The sequence below is a fragment of the Lontra canadensis genome, unplaced genomic scaffold (assembly GCF_010015895.1).
Source record: "Lontra canadensis isolate GAN:19392208 unplaced genomic scaffold, GSC_riverotter_1.0 scaffold25, whole genome shotgun sequence".
Lineage (NCBI taxonomy): Eukaryota > Metazoa > Chordata > Mammalia > Carnivora > Mustelidae > Lontra > Lontra canadensis.
Genome location: NW_022631019.1, coordinates 20,220,073 through 20,239,059, shown reverse-complemented (window position 1 = coordinate 20,239,059; position 18,987 = coordinate 20,220,073). Strand labels below are relative to the sequence as shown.

The following is an 18,987-nucleotide window of genomic DNA, read 5'->3' as shown; positions in this document are numbered from 1 at the left end:
GGGATCGAGCCCCGAATCAGGCTTCCCTGCTTGGTGGGAAGCCTGCTTTTCCCTCTCCGACTCCCTGCTTGTGTTGCCTCTCTCGCTGGTCTGTCAAATAAATAAAACCCTTAAAAGAGAAAGATGGATTTATTTATTTTGGGGAGTGTGCATGCATGTGTGTGAGCAGGGGCAGGGGCAGAGGGAGAGAAATCCTCAAGCAGATTCCCCACTGAGCGCAGAGCCCCATACAGGGCTTGATCCCAGGACCTCGAGATCAGCACCTGAGCCAACATCAGGAGTCAGATGCTTAACCAACTGAACCACCTAGGCGCCCCTGAATAGATGTTTTTTGTTTAAAAAAAAAAAAAAAAAACGTTGAGGAAGGGGTGTCTGGCTGGCTAAGTCAGTGGACCATGAGACTCTTAATCTTGGGGTCGTGAGTTTGGGCCCCACGTTGGGTGTAGAGATTACTTAAAAAAAAAAAACTAACTTGAAAATTCATTTGAGGGAGATTCAGAACTCGATCCACTTTTGAGTCAGCACCTCCAGTTCACGTTCATTTATTCAGCAGTTGTTGACACCTGGTACAGTGTCAGCATGTTCTCTACATCACAAAACATTCAAAAATAGAAATGAGAAAAGATAGGAAAAATAAATATGAAGGGATGAACTAATCTCTTCTGTTTCCCAGTGTACATCTTGTATGTTCCCAGGAGTGTGTGCTCGCCTTGGAGACTACCACCCAGGGGGAACCGCTAGCCCCACTCTAACACCCTCCCCACTGCCCAGTGGCTTAGTCCGGAGTTAAGACAAAAGTGCCCCACGGGCATTGTCTGCCTGTGGTCCCTGCTGCCCCCCACCGACCCCCAAGTCGCTATGATAAGCCACTCACAGTTGTGGTTTTCAAGCATGTTTTCCTTTTCAGCCCAGTTTTCCTAGCTATGAAATTGCTTGCTTCTCTTGCAGCATCGGGACACTCAGAAACACCCTTCTGTAGGAGCTGGTCGCCCTCTCTGGCCCCCTTTTGTGATCTTGCTCAATTTGGTGCCATAATTAAATGCAGATGTGGAAGTGAGAACTGTTGGCATTCTGCACATGAGCTTGGCGCTTGGGGTCCTGTGCCCAGGAGGAACTTTTTTCCATACTTATTGCTTGTCCCAGAGCACACTCTTCCTCAGGGTGCCCCCGTGCAGCTGAGCTGGTCTCTGGAGGCAGGCCTGGGAACTGGCCCGCAGCTTGTACTAGCTGCTTCGGCCTCACCTGGAGTGCTGGGGTGTGGGAGCCAGGAGGCCTAGGAAGGACATACTCAGGTGCACTCCCTCAAATCCTGGAGCTCCAGACTGACAGTCTTTCCATTCCCACGTCAGCCAGAAACTCTGGTTCCCTTTTTATCTATCTCTTGTCCTCTGCTGAGGACAAGAGATAGTGTGCGGTGTGCTTGGTTCTGTGACTGCCTCCATCTAGGAACCAAAACCCTGCCACTTCCAGGAAGTGAGGCCTGTGGTCTCACGGCAAGGAACAGGCCTGGACTGACCTTGGAAGCTGGGTTAGTGTCTGCATAGACCCAGGTTTATCTCCGTCACGCTGGGTGGGGAGGCCTTCCAACCAGTCCACACATGTCTCCACAGTCTACGAGCTCAGTATATTCCAGACACAGAAGGATTCCGTGATTGGGAGACTGTGGAGGTGGGGAAGGAACATAGGCCTCAGACACAGAGCTGCGCTATCTGGGTCAACGGTAACGATGCTAACATTTTTATTGAGTGTTTATTATGTGCCAGGCACTGCACTAGATATTACACCAAGATTATTGCATTTGATCCTTAGAACGATTCTGTGAGGTAGATAACCATTAGTTGTATTTTACAAATGAAGGAACTGAAGATTAGGTTAAAAGAACTTGCTCACAGCCACAGCCCAGATGGTGGTGAGCCCAGATGCTAACCCAGGCCCACGACTAGTCAGCCCTCCTGAAGTACCCCACCACTCAGGCTAGTTTTCTGACCTTAAAATCAGTGCGTTGTCTATCCAGAGAGTTGAGGATTTAGATAATGTTTAAAAAGGGTCTGGCACAGACCTCACTACATGATATCTGTTCCCATTTTTCCAGACACCCACGTGTCATTTTTATTCTATGGTTTTTGAGCAAAAAAATCTTGGATCGTCACGTACAACTATCATGTTCCTTCACAGGCGACCTAGTCCTGCTCTCTCAGAGGCTTAGGGTTCAGTGGCGGAGGAAGAGGGTGAGGGGGTGGCAAACAGAAGAAAAGGCTCTCAGTGCGGGGTGTTCCGGGTTGAGTCCCCTTTACCGAGAGGCAGGAGACGGTGCCACCACCATCAAGGTTGGTGATCTCAGATTCCTCTCTGTACCAACTCATGAGACACGAGCGTTGGGGACTCAGAACTGAACCGAACCCAGCTGCCTCCTCTACACACCAAAGCTCTGAGCTGAGAGAGGCGAGGGCGAGGTGCTGGCCCCAAACAAGCCAGCCCTCGGCGGCAGGAACCTGGAACATGAGGAAAACACTGGAACAATGTCCACCCCTTTTCACGTTGGTCTCCATGAAGCCATTTCCTGTCCACAGTCTGAGTTCAGTGAGCTCTTGTGTGAGGTCTTGTAAAGGCTTGTAACAGTTGACGGTCTCTGATTCCCTGAGACACAGCAGGTAAGAAGCAGGGCTGCTCCAGTATCTAAAGAGTATTCTGAAATTTCTCAACTATCTCTTCATAATCATGTTCGTCATCATCTACAAAAGAGTTCAAGTCAATGATGATCTTTGGCCTTAAGCAGGCTCCTGAGGTCCTTGCTAGATCATAACTACAAATTATTCTGTCTGAACACTGTATAAATACTCCCCTTGCCTGCCTCGGGGGGGCGGGTAGTATGTTGGAGATGAACTCATGTTCCTTGCCAGGACTCCAGAGCCCCTGGGGAAGGAACAATGGGGACCCCTTCTCTCTCTCTTTTTTTAAAGATTTATTTATCTGAGAGAGGGAGAGGGAGGAAGGGAGCACAGGTGGGTGGAGGGGTGGAGGGAGAGGGAGCTGAGCAGGGAGCCTGACACGGGGCTCGATCCCAGCACCCTGGAACCATAACCTGAGCTGAAGCCAGACGCTTAACCGACTGAGCCACCCAGGTGCCCCCAAGCCCATCCTTTAACTTAAAAGCCTCTCTGTCCAACTAGGACTGCAGAAGGTTCTGCTCAAGGGCAGGGCCTTGCCAAGGGATGGCCAGCACGAGCAGGAATAGGGCAAGGAGAGGAAAAGCAAGGACAAGGGTAAGCGGGGGTTAAAAGGGTCCCACCTGGATCCGTGATGGGCTTAGTGTGCCTGAGGCCCTTCCTGTGGGCAGCAACCTTGCTGTACATGCTTGCGCTGTCCTTGGCGCCCTGCGGCAGTGTCTTCATCTTGGCTTTGGGGAGCAGAGGAGCTTGCTGCCATTCTGAGACTTGATAAGACTGAGTGGGAGAAAAAGCAGAAGTCAGCAGGGTCCCAAGAAATGGGGCAGCAGAGTCCATGAAATATAATTTCCTTCCAAGGTCACTTCCTCAGCTCCCCTCTTGACTTCCTGTCCAGGGTAGGGCTTCCTGGGACCCCAAGTGTTTTTGTTTCTAGCGCATGAAATGGTCTTCGGCCGGGGAGACAGGCCAGGATGAGCGACAGAAGGGCTGGGGGCTAGAGACAGGGGTGCCCCAAGTTTCTCCATGGGGGCGGGGTTCAGTCAGCGTCCTTCACCTCTGCTGCTGAAGGGGTGACAAGCAGTCACAAAATCTCAAGACAGACTGCCCGAGCTGAGAGGGGTCCCAGAAGGAGGAGGACTTTTGTTGAACTCCCACTCAGGCCACAGGCACACCTGTTCGTTTCTCCTCAGGGGACCCTCCGAGGGGCTGTTTGAGCTCCCAGTGTACCCATGAGGAAACAGGCTCAGAGAGAGCACGCCATGTCATACCTCACACAGGACCGCAAGCTGGGCCGAGGTTCAGATGCAGAACCATGTCTGTGACCTCAAAAGTTCACGCTTTTTCTAGCCCACTACGCTTCGGAGAGCGCCCCTGCTCAGTGGGGGGAATACTGATGCCCAGAGAAGAAAAGTTGCAGGATCAAGGGCAGTGAGCAGGGACTGGGCCCCAAGTCACTTCCAACAGGAGCAAAGGCGGGGCCCGAGGTCTCAATTTTCTGTGCTGTGTTCGTTCTCTCCCATACTGTCAGGCCTGTGTTCTGTCAGCAACCAACTGCCCTCCCACCTCCACGGATGAAAGCCCCTCCTGCCTCCCCTTGCAGTACAAAATGCAAGTTTCCCCAAAGCCCCCCACAGCAATTTCCTTGCTACACTTTACAATGCGCTTTGGATGTGGTGAGGTGCCCGGGCTGGGCGGTCGGACCCAGCGTCAAACCCCAGGTCGCCCATTTGCTAGCTGTGTGATCTCAGGGCGGCTCATCTCCCGCTCTGTGCCTCTTGTCTGCTCACTGTAGAAAGAGCCCACCTTGCAGGGACATCAGGAGAGCCGTGCGGGGTGAGGCGCGGGCAGTGTCCGCCGCGGAGAAGACACCCAGCAGGCCGCGGCCCAGAAGCCAGCACTGACCTTATCCCCGGGGTCACTGCGAGAAAATGGGAGAGCAGAGGCCACAGAGCGAATGAACTGGGCCATAAGCAGGTCTTTCTGCTTCTGTCCCTGCTTCTTTCTCCATCCCTGGGACTCCGTTTGGGTCAGTTCAGCCCTCACCGACGCTGTCTGCCCCCTGCGAGCAGGTGGGGTCCCTGTCCTCAGACCCCTCACGGCACACTGGAAACTAGGTGTTGTCCCGCCTGCACCACCCCTACCCGCACCAGGCCACGTACCACAGGGCAGGGTGAACACAGAACGGGGAGGGCTGTCACCTCCAGAGGAAGCCTGAGCGGAGCCTTCCCCACTGAAAGGAGGAAGCACATTCTGGCAAAAGGCCCAGCACGTGTTAAAGTGCTGAGGCAGGGATCACGGCGCACTGAGTAGCTGTGGGAGCTTCTCAGCGGCTGAGTGCGGACCAGAGTGGGTGATGGAAGAGGGGTCTGGCAGCGGGAGATTGAAGTCAGCTTATAAAAGACCCTCCCCGGATGGCATGCTAAGGGGTCAACATTACACCCTGGCTGTGGGGAGCCACTGAAGGTTCAGAAGGCTCAGAGGACAGGGCCGAGGCCCATCAGTGACCAGGGAAGGGCTTGGGAGGCCATTCTGACAGCGGTTGGTATGGGAGGGGGGGTTGGAGGCTGCTGACACAGTTTAGGTGACAGCTGATGAACCGGCATGAGGGGATGACAGCAGGTAGAGCACGGTGAAGCCTCACGCTCCCGCTCAGGCCCCCCATGTCTGAACTGGGACTCTGGGCAAGTCTCAGGGTCTCCGAGTCCTCATGGTGTCGCCCATAAAATATGAATCCTCGTACCAGCAGCAGATGGTCAGCACTGAGTAAGAATGATGGGCGCGCGGCGTGTGAGCGTAGAAACTGCAAGCTCTGTACGACAGAGCTGTGACTCAGGACAAGGAACCGGCAGGACCCGCAGTGACCCCGGGCGGGTTCCCCTCCCCACCCGCTTTGGTATGTTGGTACCTGACCACTTTTGTTCTTGCCGCTTTGTTTCTTCTGCCCACTGAGGCCTTGACCTTTGGGGGGCCGCGGTGGGGGAGGCTGGTTCTCCAAGGCCGGTAACTGCCGGAGCGTATAGTAGAAGGCTTCCGTCAGCTCCTCCACGGTGGCGACCGGGGGAGGCCCAGCCGGCTGGACCAGCTGCTGCTCGGTCTCCACGACAGTCAGGTCCAGCCACCGGGGAGGGAGCTCGAAGCATATGTCAGGTTTAGAGTCGAAGCTGACCACCAAGAAGGGTTCCGTGATCTTCTCCTCCAGCCGCAGGCCTGGGAAGGAGGGCAGAGGGTCAGCAGGCTGGCTGCCGTCCTTGGCCACCACCTTGACTTCACAGGGCAGCGAAAACTGGGCAGTCAGGTCTCCCAGGCTGTAGCGCCGATTATCACTCATCTCCTCCACGAAACTACTGGAGATGTAGAGGGGCAGCAGGATCTGGTCTTCATTTTCTATCTCTTCATAATCTTCCTCCTCCTCCTCGTCCTCCTCGGCCTGGTCACTCAGCCGCTGACACACCAAGACATCTATGTCCTGGCCTCCAGCCCCGTGGGCCTGGCCGGGCCTCAGCACCTCCAGCCTGTCACCCACAGCCAGGGACGTGAGCCTAAGGGTCTCTAACCCTTCGACCTCACAGTCCTTTGTGGCCACGACCCGGAGCGGCTGGCCTGGCTGGAGGGCACCCAGGAGGTCACAGGCCGTGAGGAACTCTCTCGGCCGCCGCCGCAGCTTGCCCTGATAAGCCCCGGAGACCATGAAGTGTCTGGGCACCTTCCGGCCCTTGGTCGAGACCAGGATCCGCCAGGGCGGTGAGGCCAGGCCATGGACGCAGAGCTGCTGGCCTTTCTGCAAGGAGCCTGCCCACGGGCTGAGGAAGATGGGGGGCCCCGCCGGAACCTCCAGGATTTCCACGGACAGAGGGAAGGGGCCTCCCCGGGCCAGGGCCTCACTCAGCAGCAGAGGCTGGATAAAGTGGATGTGCTGAGAAGAGGCGGTGACGTCTTCCACATCGACCTCCAGGGTGGAGGGGATCTTGACGACGGTCCTGCGCACTGTGGGGAGGGGAGGTCAGCTCAGGGGGCACCCCGCACACCAGCCCAGGGGTGTCCCTGTACTCGCAGCGAAGAGGTCTCAGCTGACCTCCTCCCTGTCTGTTCCGCCAACCTTTTCCTATGGCATCAGATTCCTTGTTCACTCTTTTCCTTAACCTCTTTTCGAAAGCTATTATAGGAATTTTTATTTTATTTTATTTATTTATTTGACAGAGAGAGAAATCACAAGCAGGCAGACCGACAAGCAGAGAGAGAGAAGGAAGCAGGCTCTCGGCTGAGCAGAGAGCCCGATGTGGGGCTCAATCCCAGGACCCTGGGATCAAGGCCATGAGCCGAAGGCAGAGGCCCAATCCACTGAGCCACCCAGGTGACCCTATTATAGGAATTTTTAAACATTTACAAAAGTACAAGAGTATAGTGAACCCCCTATCAGCTAGCTTCAATATTTAATTCACGGCCCACCCTCTTTCATTCATATCCTGTCTGTTACCCTCCACGGGGTCATTTTGAATCAGAATAATCACATGTCATCTTGACCTTTCAGCATGTATCTCTCAGAGAATAGATGAAGTTAAAAACATAACCATAATGCCATTACTACATCTAGATAATAATTATTTGATAATTCATCAATAACACTAACTATCTAATTTGTCCAACCACTTTTTAAACTTTAATTGAATTTTGAATGTAATTTTATTTTATTTTTTAAATTTATTTATTTGACAGAGATCACAAGTAGTCAGAGAGAGAGGAAGAAGCAGGCTCCCTGCTGAGCAGAGAGCCTGATGCAGAGCTCGATCCCAGGACCCTGGGATCATGACCTGAGCCGAAGGCAGAGGCTTTAACCCACTGAGCCACCCAGGCACCCCTTGAATGTAATTTTATAAGCTACCTTGCCAAATCCTTTCTGCGTTTGTGTGTGTGTGTGTGTGTGTGTGTGTGTGTGTGTGTGTTTTAAGGTTTTATTTATTTATTTATTTGTCAGAGAGCGAGACCAAGAGTGAGAGAGAGAGAGAGAGCACACGCAAATGCACACAAAAGCAGGGGGAGTGGCAGGCAGAAGGAGGCTCCCTGTGCAGCACTTGATCCCAGGACACTGGGATCACAACCTGAGCTGAAGGCAGACATTTAACCAACTGAGCCACCCAGGAGTTCCTCCTTTCTGCATTTTAAATAAAGAGATAAAACCACATCAAGAGGGGCGCCTGGGTGGCTCAGTCAGTTAAATGTCCAACTGTTGATTTCGGCTCAGGTCATGATCTCAGGGTTATGAGATTGTGCCCCGAGTCCAGCTCCGGGCAGCGTGTGGAGCCTGCTTAAGATTCTCTCCCCACGGGTCGCCTGGGTGGCTCAGTGGGTTAAGCCGCTGCCTTCGGCTCAGGTCATGATCTCAGGTTCCTGGGATCGAGTCCCGCATCGGGCTCTCTGCTCAGCAGGGAGCCTGCTTCCCTCTCTCTCTCTCTGCCTGCCTCTCTGTCTAGTTGTGATCTCTCTCTGTCAAATAAATAAATAAATAAATCTTTAAAAAAAAAATATTCTCTCCCCACTTCCAATGCCCCACCCCACTCAGGCACACTCTCTCTCTCCCTAAAAAAAAAAAAGAAAAAATTAAAATTAAAATTAAGAAAAACACCGGTTGGGGCTCCTGAGTGGCTCATTTGGCTGAGCTTCCGACTCTTGGTTTCCACTCAGGTGGTGATCTCAGGGTCATGTGATCAAGCCCCAAGTCTGGCTCCTCACTCAGAGGCGAGTCGGCTCGGGATTCTCTCTCTCCCTCTCCCTCTGCCCCTCCCACTTGTGCACGCTCTCTCTCTCTCTCTCTCTCTCTAAAAAAAGTGAATGAATCTTTATTTTATTTTTTAAAATATTTTATTTATTTATTTGACAGAGAGAGATCACAAGTAGGCAGAGAGGCAGGCAGAGAGAGAGGGGGAAGCAGGCTCCCTTCCGAGCAGAGAGCCCGATGTGGAGCTCGATCCCAGGATGCTGAGATCATGACCTGAGCCAAAGGCAGATGCTCAATACACTGAGCCACCCAGGTGCCCCTGAATCTTGAATAAAAATAAAAATAAAAAACACTGGCTAATGACCTGGCAACTTGTTTCCTCTCTGGACATCAGCGAGTACCAGGTTTATAAATGCAAGAGGCGACTCTGTAAAGCGAATGTCCCTTATGTGTGAGCCATATGGGAGACAAGCGAGGAGCAACCTCCCCCCTCACAGAGGGAGAAACTGAGGCTGGGGTGGGGACAAGCCTCAGGCCACAGTGTTGGGATTTTTGCTCTGTGCGGGGCGAGCCAACGTCTGGTTGAAGCTGGGAGGTAGCCACAGGGGGTTCATTCTACGGTTCTGGTTTTCTTCTTTGAAGGATTTTATGAATTCCCAGAACTGCCTCATCACCCAGGGCAGACGCCGGACCCACCATTCAAAGCCCTGGTCCCCCAGACCGTGCTCTCTGAGTGCTATTTCCCACAAGACGCCAGGGCTCCCTGGGAAAGAGATAACTTCCTGGAGCGGAAACGTGCCACAGTCTGGAACCACTTAAACCAGAAAGCAAGAAAAATGTATTCAAGACCATTGCAGGTGTGTCAAAAGGCTCCCCTGGGGCCAAGGCTGAGATAAGGTGAGCACCAATAATGATGCCAGTGGGTTGGAACACTGAAAATATTGAGTTCACTGAATATTGAAAACACTGAAAATCTGTGAGTTCATAATGATGATTAAAAAAAAAAAAAAGAAACACCCTAAATAATCATCCTTGAAGAATGCTAGGGAGCCAACTCATTTTAAAAACTAGGAAACAGTGGGGGTGGGGGGTGCTCCTGGGAGGCTCAGTGGGTTAAAGCCTCTGCCTTCGGCCCAGGTCATGATCCCAGGGTCCTGGGATCGAGTCCCGAGTCAGGCTCTCTGCTCAGTGGGGAACCTGCTTCCCCCCTCTCTCTCTGTCTGCCTCTCTGCCTACTTGTGATCTCTGTCTGTCAAATAAATAAATAACATCTTAAAAACAACAACAACAACTAGGAAACGGGTGGCCCCTGGGTGGCTCTGTCAGTTTAGCGTCCAATTTGCGGTTTCAGCCCAGGCCATGATCCCAGGGATGTGAGATTGAGCCCTGAGTAAGGCTCTGTGAGGCTCTGCACTCAGCAAGGAGCCTGCTTGAGAGTCTCTCCCTCCCCTTCCACCCCTCCCCAACAAGCACACTCTCTCTCAAATAAATCTTTAAAAACAAAATAAAACCAAAACGAACTAGTAAACAAAGTATACATCTCTTAGGACGTTCCTCCCTATAGGCTGGAGGCAGCGAGCAGAGCAGGGCTCGAGAGCCAGGCAGAACCTGGCCAGGTCCGCCAGAGCAGAGGGAGAATGGTACCCCGGGACCCTGACTTACATAAACACAATGTCCCACTTTTCTCATGCTGGGGTGGTCGGGGCGGGGAGTTGCTTTTTATAGTCGGCTCCTGACTACCAGATGAAGAAGGAGCCCTAGGACTCAAATCACTATTGCAACAGCCACTCACATCACAGATGCCGGCCCAATGCTTTGCATCTGATCGACACCAAGGCTGGTGCTGCAAGTTAGGCTGGGAAAAGACACAGAGAGTGGGGGTGGAGGGGTGGACTCCTTGCCCCACACCTCCTGCAGCCATGAGAACCGCCTCCTGGGTCTGGTCAAACCTCTACAGATGTGTGGCAAAGAGCCAACAGCTGGCCTGAGGCTTTTATCCCTAGAAAAGCCTGCCTACAAGGCTGGTCCTCTGCTGGTGTCTGGGGATGTGGTTTAGCGTGTGTTCCCACCATCCTCTCACTGCTGGGGGTGGTTCCCGTCCTTAGCCTGTACAGTCAGGGATGCCGAACACATGCTCTCTGACTGAGGTCTAGAATTGGGGTGCGTGCTAAGCAGAGGGGACCTACGTGACCAGCCTCCAGTAAAAACCTCGGGCACTGAGTCTATGAGGTTCCCTGACAAATAACAGCTCACACGTGTTGCCACAGTTCAGTGCTAGAGGGACTCCGTGTGTCCTGTGTGACTCCACCAGGAGGCAACTCTTGTGTCCTTTTGCTGCAATAAATCACGGCTGCGAGTACAACCAGATGTCAAGTCCCATGAGGCCAATACAGGGGACAGACACCCACTGGCTCCATCGCAAGGACGCTGTCAACAAAATCCAAATGCGAGACAGCCTGCAGGACAAAGAGCCGAGTCCTTTCAACAGATAAATTATAAGAAAAATAAGAAAGGTGACCCTGTAGAGTAACAGATTTAAAAGGCCTGAAATCAACAGCAATCTTGTGCGTCTTGTCTGGATCCTGCTGTGAACATACTATAGGACAATTTAGGAGACAGGAGAGGAAGTACAAACACCAAATAGTGGTATAAGGAGTTATTGTTAATTTTTTTGGTGTGATGAGGGTATTGTGTGCCTGTTTAAAAAAATTATTTTTAGGAGCACATGGGTGGCTCAGTGGGTTAAGCCTCTGCCTTCGGCTCAGATCATGATCTCAGGATCCTGGGATCGAGCCCCGCATTGGGCTCTTTGCTCAGCCGGGAGGCCTGCTTCCCCCTTTCTCTCTGCCTGCCTCTCTGCCTGCTTGTGATCTCTCTCTCTATATCAAATAAATAAATAAAATCTTTAATAAATTATTGTTTTTAAAGACACACTGAAGTATTTATATGAGAAATGATGGGATACTTGGGGTTTGTTTTGAAATAATCAGGCAGAGTGGGGAGAGACGAAACAGGACAGATAGGTCCTGTAACTGTGATGTCAGGTGACGGGGTCCAGGAGGTCCTCAAACTCTGTCCTCCAGGGAAGAGGCCCCAGGGCACCCGTTCCGCCTCCGCTCCAGCTCGGCCTCCCAGCAGCCATAGTGGCCGGCTTCTACCTGTTTCACCAGCCCTGCTCAGCACGCTGCCCCCAGCCTGCCCTCAGACAGCCGATGAGACAGCTAGGGATTCACCCAATGTCCTTGTCACACAGACGCAGGGGCCCTTGAGGAACAATCTCTTCCTCCCCAGAGGCAGGAAAATCTGTTTCTCCTGAGCAAATGGTCAAGATTTTACTGTGTAGCTGTTGCTTTGTCCTAGTTGCTAGCAAGCTCATAATCCAACTTTTGCCTAATTTTATGAAGAGTGGGACCTCACTCTTAAGTTCCCTCATTTTCCTGTCTCCTTTTAGTAATGCCCCACTATCTGGGACTCTTTATTCTGTTATATTGTATGTACTGGGTAAGCGACCTGGTACTTGGGGTACCTTCCACCTGAGCAGCTTCCCAGGAGCCCCTCTCTCACCCCGTCAACCCTCCCCGCCACAATCCGCCCCAGCGACTCACTGTGCATGATGGCTTGGATCTCATACTGGGGCCTCAGGAGCAGGGACTGCCAAGGGAGTGTGGGGCAGGTGAAGAGGCGGTCGCTCAGGGCTGGATCCTGCAGGGCCTGGAGGAGGGGCCGAGGGGCGCCAGGCTCCCATTCCCAGAAGGGGCCCGTCTGGGACAGGGGCAGGTACAGAGTGAAGTGCTGGGTTTTGGTGTCCAGCACACAGCGGGCATGGTAGGTCCTATGATACTCCTCCACATCCTTGAGCAGGAGGGGCTGGTCCCTGGGCACCACCCTGGCCTCTGTGGTGATTTTGTGTGTCGACATGAAGCCAATGGGCAGCTTCCTGGAGCGCTGGGTTGCAGCAGAGAGCAGCTCCTCCAGGGTTTCGTAGCTCTGAGGGCCGGTGAGGGGGCTGAAGTGGCCTGTGGGGCACAGCAGAGGGTGTCAAGGTGGGACGGGCCCTTGTGGGTCCAGAGACACACATACCAGGCCCCGGTGGGCCACAGAGAACCCAGTCAGAATCCCCCGAAGACAAGTCCCAAGCATATGGACATCCAGGCCGCAGGGTTGAGGGACAAGCAGCAGCCAGTGACCATGTGTAAAGGGACAGTGACAAGTGGAAATGGGGACAGTTCCTCCTTACGCAGAGAAGCAAGAACTTAGAGGGACTGTCATCAGAGACAGAACAGGGATGTGTTTTCCCAAAGACACTGACAATGGCCACCTGTGCCTACCTCCTGAACCGTACCTACCTCCAATTCTGCCAACTTTGCTTCCATGTTCCTCACCACCACTCCAATCCCATATACCCAACACCGATCACCCCATGCTGGGGCAGCGCCACTGTTCCCCTCTCTCACAAACTAGACACCCAGGAGCTCCTAGCCAAATGACCTCTGACCACCACCCTTCACCCCACATCCTGTCTGCCAGTTCTGGTGGCCCAACTGTTCTTCCCCCATCCAACTTCTTCCCCTGTCCCTATTCATTCTTCTCCTGCCACTGTACTGGCCTAAAATAGCCCACATCCAGACATCGCTTCTGGTCCCCTCTGCAAGTTATCCCAAGTTACCCCAAGTTACCTCAAGGCCCCCCCTGTCTGTGTGACAAGGACTTTCTGCAAAGGTACCAGTCTAGACTCTTCAAGAAGCTGATGTCAAGATAAAAGCTAAAGATTTGTTTCAGCCTGAAGGAGATTAAGAAATCAATATGTGATCTGGGGGCACCTGGGGGACTCAGTTGCTTGAGCATCTGATTCTTGATGTCAGCTCAAGGTCGTGAGTTCAAGACCTGTGTTGGGCTCCATGTTCAGTGCGGAGCCTACTTTAAAAAAAAAAAAAAAAAGTGGCTCAGTTGGTTAAGCCTCCGACTCTTGATTTTGACTCAGGTCCTGAACTCAGGATTATGAGATCAAGCCCCACATCAGGCTCTGCAGTGGGTGTGGTGCCTGCTTAAGATTCTCTCCCCACCTTTACCCCCTCCCACCTCACATGCTCTCTCTATCTCTCTCTCTCACCAAAAAAAAAATAAATAATAATAATAATAATAAATAAAAAGGAGAAGGAAATTCCTATTTAAAAAAAAGAAAGAAATTGATGTGATTTGGGATTGGCTTCTGGATCAAGGGGAAACCGACTATAAAGGACATTTATTAGGTCAGTTGTTGGAATCTGAATAGACCAGGTTAGACAGAAGTATTATATCAATATTAAATCTTCTGAATTTGATTACTGAACTACAGTTTATGAACAAATGTCCTTGTACTTAGGAGTAATATTAGTAAATATAAGGAGTAATATTTAGGTATAAAGGGTTATCATGTCTGCAATTCATTCTCAAATATTGCAGGAAAAATATACACATACACATATGGTAATATTTGTTCATGAATGTGTGTGTGTGTGTGTGTGTGTGTGTGTGTGTGTAAAGAGGGAGAAAAAGAAATATAACAAAATATTGGTAAACTGGAAAACAACTGGTCAGTCTGGATAAAAGGTGTACCGTGGTTTTAGCAAGTCTTCTGTGAACTTGAACACATTTCAGAATAAAAAGGAAAAAACCCCAAAATACAAAATAAAGCATACTACTTCCGTATTTAAAACCCTCATTAGCTCTTCAGTGCTCTCAAAGACCAAACTATGCCCGTGGCCACCCAGAGCCCTCTGGGAATCGGCCTCCCACCTCCCTACCACCGCCTGCCTTCACCAGGAACCCAAAACCTTGCCTGTCCCACTCAGGCGATCACAGCTACAAAGAAGGAGCACTCAGACTACACCTGCTCTGGGCTGCGCCCCGTTCTAAGCTCTTCCTGCCAGGCAACTCATTTACTCCTCTCCTCAAGCCTGACTCCCCTGTTCTAGAGTACACTGAGGCACAGAGAGGAGCCAGGAAATGGCTAAGGCCACGGCACACAGCTGGCAGAGTGGGGCTTCCCAACCAGACTTCAGCGTCCCAGCCACCCCCCACCCCCGCCCGCCCAGCTCACGACAAGTGTCCTGCGGGAACCGAGCTCCGTCATTTCTGGAGCACCAGATATGCCCATGCTACTCCCTGTGTTACTCCCTCTGGAAGTCCTCCTTCCTGCTCAGGTGCCACCCCCTCCAGGAAGCCTGCCCAGACTCCTGAGGTGTTCTCCTCCTGCCAGGAACCCTCTCTAAACTCTGTGTCGACTCTTGCCCTCCTCTCGCTGTCACCCTCCCAGGTCATCCTGAGCTCCACACCCCCAGCCCCGAGCACACAACAGGTGTCAGTGAATGTGTGAGCAAACACAGAGACAGGCACATGGACAAAGATCTGGAACAAAGAGAGTCCCAGCCGAGAGGCAGATGTGACCAGAGAGATGGATATGGAGAGGGTGTGGCCACTCCAGGTTAAGGGCATCGTCAGATCCCTCAGAGGACATCGGGGCCTTGGGGCACAGCAGTGGGGGATGTGAGAGCACAGGGGCCAAACTTGAGGGTTGGTAGTGCATGCTGGGGCTGGAGGGGTCCGGTGAACTCAGGGTTGGCGGGGTGGGGGTGGGGGGGTTGTTGGTGGACAGGACACAGAGCTGTCTGCCTTACCACAGAAGTTGGGGGGGATTTCTATGGTCTGTCCTGTTCCTGGGTTCTCGCAGACCACCTTCTGGAGGCGAACCTGGGTGACCTTGATCAGGTCCCCTGTGGAGAGGCAGCACTCGTTCCCAGAGATCTCGTAGATGGAGCCTGCCAAGAGACAGATTCGGTTTCTGTGTGTCACAGGAGCCAAGTGCTAGCTGGCCTGCGCCCTGTTCCCCGACAGGCTGCGCTCTGCCTCCGCTCTGCACCGGTTCCTGCAGCCTGGAGCGGCCTCCCCTGTCCTTCCCTACCCAATGGCCTTTGGCTCAGCCACACTCAGGCCACAGGAACCCTGCCTGTGTCTTCCTTCAGCGATGGATGAACCCTCTGTGAGACACTTCTCTGGCCTTCTCCACACCCCCATGCCTCCTGAAAGGAGCTCACAGGCAGGGCAGGGCTGGTCCACCCCAGCATCACCGGCCCTGATGCAGGCCTCGCCACCAAGCCTGGGCTGAAGTCCTGGGCAAGTAAGCAATGCCCAAAGTCCCAGCTGCCACCGTACAGCTAGGGCCTCGGGCCCAGAGAAGGGCAGAGACTGCCTGGAGGTCACACACACAGCCTGACACCAGCACCAGTGCTTTCTTCTTCACGTGAGCTGTGTTTAAAGGAAACATGGGAGGAAGCGGAGGGCCACTGACAGGGTGGGCACAGGAGGCAGGTGTCTGGGCTGCCACCATCAAGCCAGTAGTCCCACTTAATGATTCTAAAGTGTCTAAAGCAGTGTCCGGAACATAAAAGGTGCTCGATAAAGATCTCCCCTCTCCCCCCGCCCACGGGCTGGACATACTCCGTCTGTGGACTCAGGACCCAACAGCGCATAGAGGTCAGCCTTGAGGCCAGCTGACCCCAGCCCTTCCAAGGCATCCCCAGCAGGGCTTTCAGAAGCTGATGATAATCCCACCTGCATACTGGAAAAATGCACATGGGCTCATAATCTGCAGTTTCATGGGGCGGCCCCGCAGGCCTGGTGTGAACAGCAGCTGGGGCACTGGGCATTGGGCACTGGACTGCCAATATGCTTTGCAGTGAAGACCTCTGGCTGTCCTCTGAGGGAGGACCTGCTCCCCACCCTAAAAATAATGAGCTGCGCCCAGGTGAGGCTGGGTGGTCCAAGGGAGCAGAATAGGGACTCCAGCCCCAGGCGCTTGTCTCTACAGCTGGAAGCCCTCATGACGCAGCTAACTGCTTCGGAGGGTGGGGCCCCTTCCTCTGCCCCAGGACTCCCACCACCTGGCCTCCTCCCCGGTTCTTCTCTCACCAAACGTCCACCACTTCCCACGCCCCGGGTCAGGCAGAATGAGGAAGCAGCAATTGTGACACTTGGTGGTCAGGGGATGATGTCAGCAGGAGCGCAAACACGAGAAGCGCCTGCAGGGAACCCCCAAAGGAAAGTCAGCCTTTGGACCCACATCTGCCAGATTCCCAAGAGTTCCTGGCCAAACCCAGTGGGCGGTGGCCGGTCCTGTCCCCTGTGTGGCCCTCCATATGTCGCCCCGTTGGTCTGGGCTACCCCCCTTGGAGCCTCAGAACACTTCCCCTGGAGCCTGCTGTGGCAAAGCAAGGGAAGAGAAAGAGGGAACAGATGCACAAGGGTACCCCTGCCCTAGTTTGCTTTCTCAGGAAGGAGCCTCTCCCCCTCCACCCAGTCTCCCAAGTTCTCTCTACTTCCGACGTCCCCACTCCTTCACCTCACCCTCTGAGCGGCTTCCCCACCCCTACACCGCCTGTCCGTCTCGCCCTTCTTGCTCCTTCAGGCAGCAGGAGCCGTTGAGCCCCTGCTCTGCACCCATTCCTGAGAACCAGGTAGGCAGATGTGCAGGTGCGCAAGGAGCAGAGAGCCGGGAAGGCTGCTGCGGGGAACAGCGGCGCACGCTGAGAACCGAGCTGAGAGATCAGGTCGCAAAGCTGAGGGCGAAGGTGGGCTGGAAGGACTGAATGAAGGCGCGTAGACAGGCGTCAAGGGGGCGGAGTGGGACGGCAGGCGGAGGAGGGGGCCGACCTGGCGCGAGCCCCTATGTTCCGCTTTCCCACGGTCAGACCTCCCGGGGTGCGCACCGCGGTTTCACCCCCGCTTGGCTCGGTTCCACCCACCTGAGTGTCTAAGCTCATTGACTTACCACCACCCTACGGGCAATCAGCTCTCTCCCATTCCACGAAAGCAAAAGCCGAGGCCCAGAGAGGTTGAGTGTGGCCCCAAGTCACACCTGGGCTTGGGCAGTGGCAGCGTAGCTGGGTTTCCCCGGTTTCCGTCGCCTGGGCAGCGCCCCTGCCCCACCACCCAGCGAGAGCCAGGCAGCGGCGGGGGCGGGGAGTCGCGGCCCCTCACTCACCCTGGAAGTAGACCCCCGAGCAGACCCGCAGCACACGCGGGAGGGAGGCGAGGTCCAAGGCGCAAACGAAGTCGTGCAGCGACACCGGCTCCATGGTCCTCACGGTTCGTTGGACTTAGACTGAGTGGCCGCTGCCCGCTCTCGGAGCCCGCAGCCCCGCCCCGCCCCGCCCCGCCGAGGTGGGCGGGGCCTCTCCATCTCCGGGCGAGGGGACCTTGCGGGTGCCGTCTGACCGCCTCGGTTTCCTCAACCCTAAAATGGGAAGCAGTGCCTACCTCTCACCTTGGCGGCGCGACGTCAAAGGTCTAGATCAGGGCCTGACGCCCAGAGGCTCTGACTAAATGTCCCCTCGTCCCCAATGGTCTGTGATGTATCCCGTGGTGGAGGAGGGGGCGCTGATGGAGATGAAGGAGAAGTCCCAGCTGCTCCCCACCTGCCCCTGTCGTTTCCCAGTTAGAAGGAGGAAACGCGGCCGGCCTGCTGTAGTTCTGGGTCTCACAGAAGACCTGTGCCCTGCACTCTGCGTCCGCGGAGAAGGATGCAGTGTCAGGTCTCCTGATTCCCTCTCCGGGACACTCGCAGTCCTCTACCGACGGGGAGCTCACCACCTTTCCAGGATGCTCATACCTGCTGGACATTTGTAGTTAAAATTTCTTCCTTGGGCTAGAGAGAAATCTGCTTAGGCGAGAGCCCTCTTGCTTGGTATCTAACTTTAAACAAATCACTGACTTCTCAGTTTCAGTTTCCTCATCTGTAAAATAGGGCAAAGAATATTTTCCTAGCTGGTTGTGAGGATTAAATGAGATCATTTAGGTATTGCGCAAAATTATTTCACTTTCTGTTGCCAGAAAAGTAATAGACTTCTAATCAGAAATAATAAAAGGTTTGGGGCGCCCCAGTGGCGCAGTCGATTGAGCCTCCAGCTCTTGGTTTGGGCTGAAGTCATGATCTCCCGTTGGAGAGAGATCTGAGCCCAGCCCGAAGAGGGGGGAGAGGCTTACCTGAGATGCTCTCTCTCCCTCAGCTTCTCCCCCCTGCTCTTTCTCTCACTCTAAAATAAATCTTTTTTTTTTAAGTAATAATAAATGTTTAAAATAAAAGGAATAAACCCTAATTAACCCTAATTAAAGACACTGACAAAAAAGGAATAAACCCTAATAACCCTAATTAAAGACACTGACAAAAAAATGACAAAAATAAAAAAAAATAAAGACACTGACAAAAAGGACATTCTTTACCACTACCCAAATATACTTACTACAAACACTTGGCTGTGTTTCTTTCAACCCTTTATTCTGTTTGTGTGCAGATTTTAAACTTTTTAAAATTTACACTAGAGTTGCAAAAATAGATTTCCCATACATCCCTCAGCTAGTTTTAAATTCCCCTAATGCTATCATCTCACATTACCTGGTCACATTTGTCAAAACTAAGAAACCAACATTGCTACATTAATGTTAACTAAATTGTAGACTTTATTTGGATTTTATCTGCTTTTTCTCTGATGTACTTTTCTGTTCCAGAATCTCACCCAGGAGTCCGTATTGCATTTAATCTTCATGTCTCCTGTGTGTGACCCGTTCTCAACC

General features: G+C 53.0%; 1 protein-coding gene across 4 annotated transcripts; it reads right to left on the bottom strand.

The window, feature by feature from the left end:
* Positions 1-1,355: 1,355 nt before the first annotated feature.
* On the bottom strand, positions 1,356-17,523 carry THEMIS2 (thymocyte selection associated family member 2). Of its 4 annotated transcripts, none has more exons than XM_032863903.1 (6): positions 16,327-16,458; positions 15,036-15,176; positions 11,985-12,395; positions 5,572-6,650; positions 3,290-3,443; positions 1,356-2,732 (listed from the first exon to the last, which is right to left on the bottom strand). In XM_032863903.1, the coding sequence occupies exons 3-6, from the start codon at positions 12,295-12,297 to the stop codon at positions 2,677-2,679; spliced, it is 1,602 nt and encodes a 533-aa protein (XP_032719794.1). In that variant the 5' UTR covers positions 12,298-12,395; positions 15,036-15,176; positions 16,327-16,458; the 3' UTR covers positions 1,356-2,676. The 4 variants fall into 4 exon arrangements, with proteins under 4 accessions (XP_032719794.1, XP_032719795.1, XP_032719793.1 ...); XM_032863901.1 differs by lacking the exon at positions 16,327-16,458 and adding an exon at positions 17,399-17,523 and having other exon boundaries at positions 1,362-2,732; XM_032863904.1 differs by lacking the exons at positions 5,572-6,650; positions 16,327-16,458 and adding an exon at positions 17,399-17,523 and having other exon boundaries at positions 1,358-2,732.
* Positions 17,524-18,987: the final 1,464 nt, after the last annotated feature.

Excerpts from the sequence above, each read along its gene's own strand:
- THEMIS2 (XM_032863901.1), bottom strand. The coding sequence starts at position 17,492 with ATGGAGCCGGTGTCGCTGCACGACTTCGTTTGCGCCTTGGACCTCGCC. Across the intron at positions 15,177-17,398 it reads CTCGGGGGTCTACTTCCAGG|GCTCCATCTACGAGATCTCT; the intron begins GTGAGTGAGGGG and ends GTCTCTTGGCAG. Across the intron at positions 3,444-5,571 it reads GCAAGAACAAAAGTGGTCAG|TCTTATCAAGTCTCAGAATG; the intron begins GTACCAACATAC and ends TCTCCCACTCAG.